The sequence below is a fragment of the Balaenoptera musculus genome, chromosome 4, assembly GCF_009873245.2.
Source record: "Balaenoptera musculus isolate JJ_BM4_2016_0621 chromosome 4, mBalMus1.pri.v3, whole genome shotgun sequence".
Lineage (NCBI taxonomy): Eukaryota > Metazoa > Chordata > Mammalia > Artiodactyla > Balaenopteridae > Balaenoptera > Balaenoptera musculus.
Window position 1 is genome coordinate 76,997,950 of NC_045788.1, and position 12,350 is coordinate 77,010,299.

A 12,350-nucleotide genomic window follows, 5' to 3' on the forward strand; every position below is an offset into this window, starting at 1 on the left:
ACTTTTAAGAAAGGGATGGTGCATTGCTTTTGAAAGTTGATTTTCCTGCTGAAACAGTGTCTTGCATGTAATCGCTGCCTTAAAACAATCTGTTGATTTTGTTGCTTGAAGGATAGGTAGGATTTAGCCAAAAAGAGAAGAAACAGAAGGTGCAAAAGTTCAGAGATGAGTTTGGCCCTTCCTCAGCAGAACAGAAGATAACCATAGAGGAAACACTGATGATAATCCATTTGCAAATTCTTTTAACAAGTATTGGGTCGGCCAAAAAGTTTGTTTGGGTTTTCTGTAAGATGTTATGGGGAAACCCAAATGAAATTTTTGACAAACCCCGTATTTGGGTACCTTCCAAATCCAAATTCTAGGCACTATTAGCCACTGCTAACACATCAGTGAACAAAACAAAAAAAATACCTGCTCTGAAAAAGCTTACATGTAGTGAGGGGAGACAAACAATAGAAAGTAATTATATAGCATGCTAAGAAGTGTTAAAGTTCCATTCCGCCCCCGCTCTCCCCCCGTCCCCCCGCTGCAGTCCCAAAAGCAAGGAATCAGGAATGGGGAGTAAAGAGTGGGTTTCAAATGACTGTTCAGTCAGTCTCTTTCAGGTTGTGCTCCAAAGATACCAGTTTGGGAAACAGCAATAATGTACCCAGTGCTACTGCAGTAGACTGTGCTTCTGTGCCACACCACTTATTTAAGGCCGTCCAGGAATAACTTGGAAGCTGGGACATTAGTCAAACGTGTGGTCTCATTTCAAATCAAGAAAAAAATATTCCGCCTAGAGATGGATGATCTAATCAAATACATCAGAGATCACTTAGGGTACTCATGATTTCTGTCTATACTTAGCCTTTTAGGTAAGCCTTGATAATTTCTTTTTAAAAAAATACTTAGTTGAGCATGAACACTGAAGAGTAAAGAAAATAGTCAAAAAGTGATCACTTCTGGGACGTCCCTGGTGGCGCAGTGGTTAAGAATCCACCTGCCAATGCAGGGGACACGGGTTCGAGCCCTGTGTCCCACAGGGACAGAAGATCCCACATACCGTGGAGCAACTAAGCCCGTGTGCCACAACTACTGAAGCCCGTGCGCCTAGAGCCTATGCTCCACAACAAAGAGAAGCCACTGCAATGAGAAGCCTGTGCACCGCAACGAAGAGTAGCCCCTGCTCGCCGCAACTAGAGAAAGCCCGCACGCGGCAACAAAGACCCAACGCAGCCAAAAATTAATTAATTAATTAATTAATTTTAAAAAAAGAACACTCTCAAGAAGTGCAAAGACAACCACAAAATGGGAGAAAATATTTGCAAATCATATATCTGGTAAGTTACCTGTATCCAGAATATGCAAAAACTACAACTCAATAATAAAAAGACAAATAACCCAATTTAAAAATAGACAAAGGATCTGAATAGACATTTCTCCAAGGAAGATCTGCAAATGGATGATAAGCTCATGAAAAGATGCTTGACGTCATTAGTCATCAGGGAAATGCAGATAAACACCATAATAAGATACCACTTCACACTCACTAGGGTGGCTAGACTCAAAAAGTCAGGTAATAACAAGCGTTAATGAGGAAGTTGGAGAAATCCAAACCCTCATATACTGCTAGTGGGAATGTAAAATAAGGCAGCTACTTTGGAAAACAGTTTGTAAGTTCTTTGAACAATTAAACATAGAGTTACCTTATGAACCACCAATTTTACTCTTAGGTATATACCCAAGAGAAAAGAAAACATTTGTATACACAAAAACATATACACAAATGTGTATAGCAGCATTGTTCATAATAGTCAAAAGGTGAAAGCAACTCAAATATCCATCAACTGATGAATGAATAAACAAAATGTAGTATGTCCATAAAATGGAGTATTATTTGGCTATAAAATGGAATAAAATATTGGTACATGCAACAACATGGATGAACCTTGAAAATATTTGTTAAGCAAAAGAAGCCCATTACAAAAGATCATATATAATATGATTCTATATATATGAAATGTCTAGAATAGGCAAATCCATAGAGACAGAAAGTAAGTAAATTAGTGTTTGCTTAGGAGTGGGGGTGTGGAGAAGGATGGGGGCTGACACTTCATGGAGTTTCTTTTTGAGGTGATGAAAATGTTCTAAAATTCGTGGGACTTCCCTGGCGGGCCAGTGGTTAAGACTTTGCCTTCCAATGCAGGGGGTGCGGGTTCGATCCCTGTCAGGTAGCTAAGATGCCACATGCATTGTGGCCAAAAAAACAAAACACAAAACAGAAGCAATATTGTAACAAATTCAATAAAGACTTTTAAAAAATGGTCCACATCAAAAACAAAAATCTTTTTAAAAAGTTCAAAAATGTGCTGTGGTAATGGTTTCACACATTTCTGAATATACTAAAAACCACTGAATTGTATACCTTGGGTGAATTGTATGGTATATAAATTATATCTCAATAAAAGTGTTAAATAAGAAAGAGAAAAATGGCAATTAAATGGAACACAAAGTTTTGGACTGGATCTTTTTGCAATAAAGGACATTTTTGGGGGTGACTGGGGAAATTTGAATGTTGTCTGGAAGATTAGATGTTAACAAATGTTTTGATGCCGAAACCCGGCCTCTATGCACCAGCACCAAATTGAATCTCATAGACAGAGTTTTGGATGAAGTAGAACAGAATAGCTTTATTGCCTTGCCAGGCAAAGGGGCCCACAGTGGGCTAATGCCTTCAAAACTGTGTATCCCAACCCAGGGGGCTTGTGAGGAGTCTTATAGTCAAGGGGTGGGGTTGCTGATAAGGATCAGGGTGCCTGCAGGACCTGCATTCCTTCAATCTAGAGATCATCTGGCATCAGGTGGTATTGAACTGTGACCTTCTCTCTGGAAGGAAGAATGCTTCACCAAGTAGTTAACATCTTCAGTCTGGTGTGGGTTTTAGTTCTGCAGAAGAGCTCAAAGATATTGTTATGTATATCCCTTGAGGAGGAACCAGGACCCTGCCCAAAGGCTGCACTACTGTTTCTTTTTAAATAATTAATTAATTAATTAATATTTTTGGCTGCCTTGGGTCTTCGTTGTTGCACACAGGCTTTCTCTAGTTGCGGTGAGCTGGGGCTACTCTTCGTTGCAGTGCATGGGCTTCTCCTTGAAGTGGCTTCTCTTGTTGCCGAGCATGGGCTCTAGGCATGTGGGCTTCAGTAGTTGTGGCACTCGGGCTCAGTAGTTGTGGTTCATGGGCTCTAGAGTGCAGGCTCAGTAGTTGTGGTGCACGGGCTTAGTCGCTCTGGAGCATGTGGGATCTTCCCAGACCAAGGCACAAACCTGTGTCCCTTGCATTGGCAGGTGGATTCTTAACCAGTGCGCCACCAGGGAAGCGCTGCACTATTGATTCTTTTTTTTTTTTTAAACATCTTTATTGAAGTATAATTGCTTCACAGTGGTGTGTTAGTTTCTACTTTATAACAAAGTGAATCAGCTACACATATACACACGTTCCCATATCTCCTCCCTCCCGCATCTCCCTCCCTCCCACTCTCCCCATCCCACCCCTCTAGGTGGTCACAAAGCACCGAGCTGATCTCCCTGTGCTATGCAGCTGCTTCCCACTAGCTATCTATTTTACATTTGGTAGTGTATATATGTCCATGACACTCTCTCACCCTGTCACATCTCACCCCTCCCCCTCCCCATATCCTCAAGTCCATTCTTTAGTATGTCTGTGTCTTTATTCCCATCTTGCCACTAGGTTCTTCATGACATTTTTTTCCCCTTAGATTCCATATATATGTGTTAGCATACTGTATTTGTTTTTCTCTCTCTGACTTACTTCACTCTGTATGGCAGACTCTAACTCCATCCACCTCATTACAAATACCTCCATTTCATTTCTTTTTATGGCTGAGTAATATTCCATTGTATATATGTGCCACATCTTCTTTATCCATTCATCCGATGATGGACACTTAGGTTGCTTCCATGTCCTGGCTATTGTAAATAGAGCTGCAATGAACATTTTGGTACATGACTCTTTTTGAATTATGGTTTTCTCAGGGTATATGCCCAGTAGTGGGATTGCTGGGTTGTATGGTATTTCTATTTTTAGTTTTTTAAGGAACCTCCATACTGTTCTCCATAGTGGCTGTATCAATTTACATTCCCACCAACAGTGCAAGAGGGTTCCCTTTTCTCCACACCCTCTCCAGCATTTATTGTTTGTAGATTTTTTGATGATGGCCATTCTGACCGGTGTGTGCACTATTGATTCTTGACTCCTCCTCCCTGTCTTCACATCCCCCTCCCTTCCCAGGTTAGCAATAGTTTGAACCTGCCCTTTGGAACTCAGGGAAGGTCATGGAGGCTGAATGAAGCCTATTTCCTACAAACAAGAAACAGGGGACACAGAAAGGCTTTGGTGCCCAGGAGCCCCACGGGGTCTTGCTTGGTTCCAGTTTCAGTGTTAATTTCCTGATTTTAGTGGTTATATTTCAGTTTTTCAGGAGAATGTACTTATTTGTAGGAGGTGCAAAATGCAAAATTTGTTGGTGATGGAACATCACTGTAGATAACTTACTCTCAAATGTCCAGGAAAAAAGTTTTGGGGGAGCAACTTATCTGTAAGTTTGAGATTGTTTTAAAATATAAATATGCTTAATAAAATACTGGATTTAATTTTAAAATGTGAGGGTAGAGGTGGAGTGTTGAATTCTCAACAGCCCCAGGGCACTGGTAACCCAAGATCTGGCCTGCCAATGGTGGGAGTGGTGGTGGTTTTATCCTTTAGCTAGTTGCATTAGGCCTCAGTAATTTTTCTAAGATTTCCAACTGACATCAGTTTGTATGGAATTTCTACTCTTAAGTTATAACATTGATTTTGAGAAAGAAAAAGTAATTTTACCCTTATATAAAACAGATGAGAGCTAGTGGAAGAGATTAATTTATTTGAAAAGGAATACTTCTTTATTGATAGTTACATTTATTAGCAGGGGCCATTAATCAGGAATCAGTGGAAAGAATCGACTGCTTTCAGAACATGCCGCTAGAAGCCCATGAGCTCGTCGTCCTTGCTTTTGTCAGCCTGGTAGCCAAGAAGTGTCAAAGACTGATTTTGGTGAGGAAGGCTTTTGAATACTTTTATGTGAGTATAACAATCATTACCTACTCGTATCTGGAAGTTAAAAAAAAGAAAAAAAGAAAAAGGAGATTCATTCACACGGATCCATGTCAAATGAAAGATCTACAGACCTATAAAGATTTCGCTGCAATAAGCTTTTTTGGAATAGCATTCCTAGACCACCATTCTTAGACCCTTAGTTTACATAAACCTTCCATCTTATTTTATGAGAGAAAGGGCAGGCTAAAGGCATGGCAAGAGACATAGGTTCTAGGTTTATTTTATTTTATAGTTTACTATATTCTGTGCACAAATGAAAATCCAGAGTTGCATTTCATTTTCAAAGATGCACAGATCAAGAAAACAAGTGACAGTCTTTTTGGTGTTTCCATTTTCCAACTCCGAAATTGGGATACTTTATTTGTCACATGGTTTGAGCAAGGAGAAGAAAATCAGAATTGCCCTAGAGAATTTGGGGTGTGTGGTTCCCACATCTATATTAGAACCTGCTTTATAAATGCCCATAGGTAAAACTGAGCAGGGCCCAGGAGTGTAGAGTCTAGTTTCCCTTCTGAAGTAAAGGGATCTTGCTGGGAAATCATTGGTATGAAGATTGAAACAGTAATCTGGGCATGAATCTGGGACCTAGAAAACTATGGTAAGAATTTCCACTTTTGTTCTTGGTTCAGACAGTAAAAGTTTTGTCTTTGAATAATATTTATTGTGCTCTGATGTCCCTTCCTAACCTAATTTTATTTTATTTAAAAAAATTATTATAGAAGGATGGCTTTATTTCCCTGTGCTGTACAATATATCCTTGTAGCATATTTATTTTATACTTAGTAGTTTGTACCTCTTAATCTCCTACCCCTATCTTGCCCCTCCCACATTCCCTCTCCCCACAGGTAACCACTAGTTCATTCTTTATATATAAATCTAAACTAATTTTAATAAATGTCATTTATCAAATGTTTACCATGAGTCAGACACTATGATGACCATCTTATATACTTGATTATATTTACATTTTGTTCCAGGCAAGAAGAAAGGTGGAACAAGGACCATTTTACAGATGCAGAGCAGATTAAGAGAGATTAAGTAATTTTTCATAAATCTCTCAGCTAATAAGTGACAAAGCCAAACTTCAACATCTGTGTTAGTTTCACTCTATGGAGTAACATTTCAAAAACATTTATTCTGTGCTTGGAACAGGGCACCGGCTTTTGCATACATTATTAGAGGCAGCACAGCTAATAGGTAAGTATCAGACTACTTGGGTTCAAATTCTGGCTCTGCTCTTATAGTATTGTGACCTTTGTTAGTTAGTTCACCTCCCCAGGGGGCAATTTTCTTATCAGCAACACAAAGGAAATGATCATACTTATAGACATCTTGAGAGGATTAAATGAGATAATACATGCCCAGCTCTTAGGACAGTGCCTGGCACATTGTGAGTGCTTAGTAAACTTCTTTTCTTTTTTTAAAAAAAATTTATTTATTTATTTGGCTGTGCCGGGTCTTAGTTGCGGCACACTGGATCTTCGTGGCAGCATGCGGGATCTTTAGCTGTGGTATGCGGGATCTTTAGTTGTGGCATGTGAACTCTTAGTTCCCTGACCAGGGATCAAACCTGGGCCCCCTGAAATGGGAGCATGGAGTCTTATCCACTGGACCACCAGGGAAGTCCCCATAAGTGCTTAGTAAATTTCTAGTTCATTTATTCCACACAACACCCTGCAAAGTAGGTTATTATTATCCATGTTGTGAAGATAAAGGAATCAAGGCTCAGAGAAGATGAGGGGCTGTGGATCACACGGGTTTTAACCAGTCAAACAAGCCGAGTAAGTGTTCAAACCCAGGACTGTCTGACACCAAAGCCTACAATCCTTCCATTTTACCACCTGCCTCTTGACAGGTACTTGAGAAAAACAAGAGGAGGTCACATCATCAGCCAGATCTGAAATCCAGAGAGTGAGTGTCTCAGATCAAAGAGGTCAACAGCTAGATGGCCAGGAAGTAAGGAGGAAACTGTGGTCAGTGACTTTAATCCCATAGGAGAAATTTGATAGCAGATGGAAGGGTGAGGTAGGGAGGGAAGGGGACTGTGGTCTTAAGGGAAGAAATTTCCAAGATAGTTTTCTGATGGGCCTTTTAAGAAATGTATGAGCTGGTTAGTATGTGAAATTTTTGTACTTGGATTAATCATAAATTATTAAAATAATGATCCCAATTTTGATGGAATGTTTCTTATCTTTGAACAAAACCACTTTTAACTAGAAACCATTCTTTTCTAGCTGTGAAGAAAGCAGGAAGGGAAGAAACAAGACCATTGCTTTCTGAGGACAAGGCAGGATCTCACCCCTGTGTAGCACCCCAGCACCTGGCATGTACCAGGACCTCAAATGTGGTAGGACTGGGCTGATTTTTTTTAACTTTTGAATTTTATTTTGTTTATTTTTTTATACAGCAGTTCTTATTAATTATCGATTTTATACATATTAGTGTATATATGTCAATCCCAATCTCCCAATTTGGGCTGATCTTTTCACATGACCCAGTCTTGTAATTTTTTCATTCTGAGCTGCTTAACAACACATTTTATTTTTTTTGCTGAAAACATTAAAAAAATTTTTATATCTTAAGTGGTTAATTGTTTGTTAAAGAGAAATAAGCCAGACTGTGCCCTCATCAAGTAGGTTAGTAAAGATTAAGTAAGTACATTTGAATGTCTGTTGTAATTATTTACTAAATGAGAATTATCATCTTCTCAATACAAAAGGTTGAATATAGCTTCCAAATATCCATGGTTGATTTGTTGGATTGGTTCCCTCTCAATAACTTCACAAGTTTTCTTCAATTAGAATTGGATCAGTGCATCACTTAATTTTCTGATATAACTATAAAATTAATTTTTAAAATACTTTTAATACTCTACTGCTTCAAACTACACCTACAGTGCCACAAGTTGAAACTAGTTATTTGAGTTGCAAAAATAATATATTTAAATTATATTAATCAAAATGCTTATTTAAAGGGCAAAAGTTTTAAATTATTTTCCCAGCTAATGATTCAAACCATTCCTTAAACCCATTTAATTTAGACACATAGAATCACAAAGCTTTGAGATGGAATAAGTTTCAAGATAGCATCTGGTCCAGCCCCACATCTTTAGGATCCTAGGATCCCACATGAAGAAGCCATGGCCACAAGCTAAGCATGCTCTGAATTCTGAAATCTTTTTCTATGCATTTTCTGGAAATTAAGTTAAGAATTAATATAAGAAAGCTTTCTAAATTCACAAGAAAAAGATGATATAAATATACCATCATCTGCCAAGTTTGAGAGTTTACCACTTGGCAGTACCATGCTAGGTAGGCATCTTGATTTAGGACAAGGAGAAAGAACAAATTATAAGGTAGGGGCAACAGGGAACATCACATAAAGTGAAAGATACAACAATATCTTTTAGTGCTAAAGCGAATGTTGAACTCTAACCTTAATGTAGTAATTCACTCCAGAAACCACTTGAGTTTTATATTCCACAGCTTCAAATTCTTCATAAGTCTCATTTGTTTTTTCTTCAAGCTGTGGTTTAACCTTAAGAAAAGAGTATGAAATAAAAGTCATATTTTTATGGCAAGACAAGAGAAATTTAAACAACAACAACAACAAAATCTTCTCTGCCCTTTGGCCTCCCCTCTCCCCCCACTTGGCATTTTGTATCTGCATTATGCATCGGCCAAACCACTCCCATCAGCAGGAATACCTGCTCAACCATAAAGAGTAACATTCTCCTAGCATCGACAAGACAATTCCTTAAAAGATAACATCCCCTCCTCTATCTTGTAAGGGATCACATAACCCACCACCATGCTGCTTAGATCTGGATTAAATAAACTGTCAACTGTACATCATTTGATGTACAGCCCTCAGTCTCAAAAAACTTATATACCTGTGCCTTGACTTCTAATGGGTGGAACAGTTCTCAGAGCTTTCTGAGATGTTGTTCTTCCTGGGTTATAATCCTCAAATTTGGCTCGAAAAAATTTCCCATTTCTTTCTTAAATCAACTGATTAATTTTTTGTTGACAAGAGGAAGCAAATTACCAAAGCTATATCGAACTCCATTTATGTGATTTACAAATATGTTAAATATGTATTTACAAATAGGTAAACATGTCTTTGATTAATAAAAATGGGAGACCGTAATTACTATTTCATTACAAAATTTTTTTTATTTTGAAATAATTTCAGACTCAAAGTTGCAAAAATAGTATAGCATATCTCAAGGCCCTTAATTTAATCACACCCACCAAGTCCCTTTGCCATGCAAGGTAACATATTTAAGGGATTCAGGGATTAGGACGTGGACATCTTTGAAGGCCATTATTTTGTCTACCACAGAGGAATACAAGCTTAGATGCCAGTATTCCTGAACCAAGCATGAGAAGGCAGTAAGAGAGTCTGAAATTCAATATGTAAATTTTTACTGAATCTGCCAGTTTTCAGTATAGGTCGCCCATTCCTGCTCTCAGCTGGGCCTGATATGCTAAGTGTCCACTATGGTTTCTCTGACTCAGTTTCTGCTAAGAGTAAAACCCCAATCTTCTGCCCAGGTGGAGGACCAGTAATAGCTTGTCTTCCAGGGTGGAGGATAGTGAGAGGGAAGGATCTGGGCACAGTCTAACTGCTTCTTATAGCAATCTTTCATCAGTTCTCCTGGTTTTAGCCCCGTGCCTCATTCTTGTCTTCCTGAGTTTCTGGCATTGCTAGTGGTTGAGTCATTTTGGAGCTCTGCACCATGAATCTGCTTGCTTCTGGCTCCGACATTCCCCTGCGTGGCTTATGCTCTGTCCAGACGACTCAGTCATTTTACATTGTTCATGTTTTCCATCTTCCAAAGTTTTGTCGGAAAAAAAAAACCCAAAAAAACACACACACACACGAAGTTTTGTCGATATCTCTGAGGTGTTTGCCTATCTCACGTTGTCTTTATGTTTGTGGGTTTATGCCTTTTTCGCCCCCACTAATCGTTTCTGTCATTTAGAGGGAAAGGAAACAAATGTGTGTGTTGGATATACCTTGTTTATTGGGAAGTTGCCTCCCTGCCCATAACATTTTCTTTTTTTAGAAATAAATGTATTTATTTATTTATTTTTGGCTGCACTGAGTCTTCGTTGCTGTGCGCGGGCTTTTTCTAGTTGCGGAGAGCCGGGGTTACTCTTTGTTGCGGTGTGCGGACTTCTCATTGTGGTGGCTTCTCTTGCTGTGAAGCATGGGCTCTAGGAGTGTGGGCTTCAATAGTTGCGGCACTCAGGCTCAGTAGCTGTGGCTTGCGGGCTCCAGAGCACAGGCTCAGTAGTTGTGGCGCATGGGCTTAGTTGCTCCGCGGCATGTGGGATCTTCCCGGCCCAGGGCTCGAACCCGTGTCCCCTGCATTGGCAGGCAGACTCCCAACCACTGCGCCACCAGGGAAGCCCTTTTTTACTCTTAACATGGGTGAATCATCTAATTTATTATTAGCTATTTCCTTTGAAAACTTGCATCTGGATTACCATATCCTTTGGAATGTGCACTTTCCAAGACACCTTGTATCTTGGTGTCTAATTGAAACTTTTGATCTAATATTCTTTCACATATATTTATACACATTATTGTAAAGTAACTACTTTTTTAAAAGAACTCTTGAAAGGGAAATACTTAGCCCCACAGAATGAGTGGTAGAATTTCAGGCATCTGCTCTCTTAGAGAGCTTCTCAGTGCCCTAACATAGAGAATCCCATCTCTTCCACTTACACAAGAAGCTAATCTTTGCCAAACAGTGTCATAGAATGAAGTTTCAGTGAGAAAAAGCAAGAAGGAATGATACAAGAAAAGAGGATGACAATTTACAAACCTAAAATAGAAATTTATATATTTTTTCTTTTCATAAAATATGCAATACAATAAATTTTTATTATATAGGTAATGGCTAACCAGACAACACTTAGAAAAATGTATTAACCTGCTGAACACATTGAATTCTGTTTTCACCATAATGAATTTTGGAATCACCATAGACTATGCCACTTCTCTACTAGTTTAATCATCTTCCAAATACTAAAACATTGTCCATTGAGTCAAATTTGTAGGAAGTTTGTAAGTGGATCATCTTTATGATATTGCTCTTTGTTCAATCTATTAAAAATTTTTTTTCCTGTAGTGCATTTGAAGTCTAGTTCATCAATTGTTTTTTTTTTTAAACCATAAGCAGGTTCTTTTTTTTCTTAATTAATTAATTAATTTATTTATGGCTGCATTGGGTCTTCATTGCTGTGCACAGGCTTTCTCTAGTTGCGTAGAGCGGGGGCTACTCTTCGTTGTGGTGTGCAGGCTTCTTATTGTGGTGGCTTCTCTTGTTGCAGACCACAGGCTCTAGGCGCGCGGGCTTCAGTAGTTGTGGCACGCAGGCTCAGTAGTTGTGCTGTGTGGGCTTAGTTGCTCCGAGGCATGTGGGATCTTCCCAGACCAGGGCTTGAACCTGTGTCCCCTTCATTGACAGGCGGATTCCTAACCACTGTGCCACCAGGGAAGTCCCTAGTTCATCAATTGTTAACAACCTTAGACTTTAATTACATGTTGGCTCCACTTGGTGAGAATAGAAAAGTTTCATCAGAAACTGAATTAGTAATCCTAAAATCATACATTGTAAGAGCTTTAGAGATGATCCAATAAAAATTCTTCTTTTACAAATGGGGAACCTGAGGCTCAGAGAAGAGATATGACTTGCTCAAGATCACTCTCACAGTTAGAATTATCAGAGGTTTCATCTGAAAAACTTTTCAGTTGTAAGGAAACCTGAACAAAACCACACATTTCCCCACGTTCTGGTTTTGATGTTCACCCACACATTTAACACAGGGCCAACCTAAACCAAGATTTGGGATCAAACCTTTTCATGGGCTGCATCCACTCACCGTGTTAGCAATCTCCTGGATTTCTGGAGTGGCAGGTGTGGTTTCAGTTAAGCCTCCAGCTATCATTTTGGCTAATTGCGTCTTTTCTCGGCAGGATGCTGGCGCTGAAATGGTCAGGTAAGGATGGAGGCTCTGGGTTTTAAAGAAGGTGTTGTTCACAGTCTCCACCTGTAGAATGTTTTCTTTTCCTCAAATAACAAAAGGCAAAGGGAAAATACATCTTGAAGGGATAAAGGGAGTATGTCTTGAAGTAAGTCTTCTTGCTTCCTCAGCAGAATATGCTAACAGGAACTGGC

At 39.2% G+C, this 12,350-nt stretch overlaps 1 protein-coding gene across 1 annotated transcript; it reads right to left on the minus strand.

The window, feature by feature from the left end:
* Positions 1-4,905: 4,905 nt before the first annotated feature.
* Positions 4,906-12,350, minus strand: CSTA (cystatin A). The gene is made up of 3 exons (XM_036850830.1): positions 12,055-12,350; positions 8,594-8,695; positions 4,906-5,152 (listed from the first exon to the last, which is right to left on the minus strand). The coding sequence occupies exons 1-3, from the start codon at positions 12,118-12,120 to the stop codon at positions 5,024-5,026; spliced, it is 297 nt and encodes a 98-aa protein (XP_036706725.1). The 5' UTR covers positions 12,121-12,350; the 3' UTR covers positions 4,906-5,023.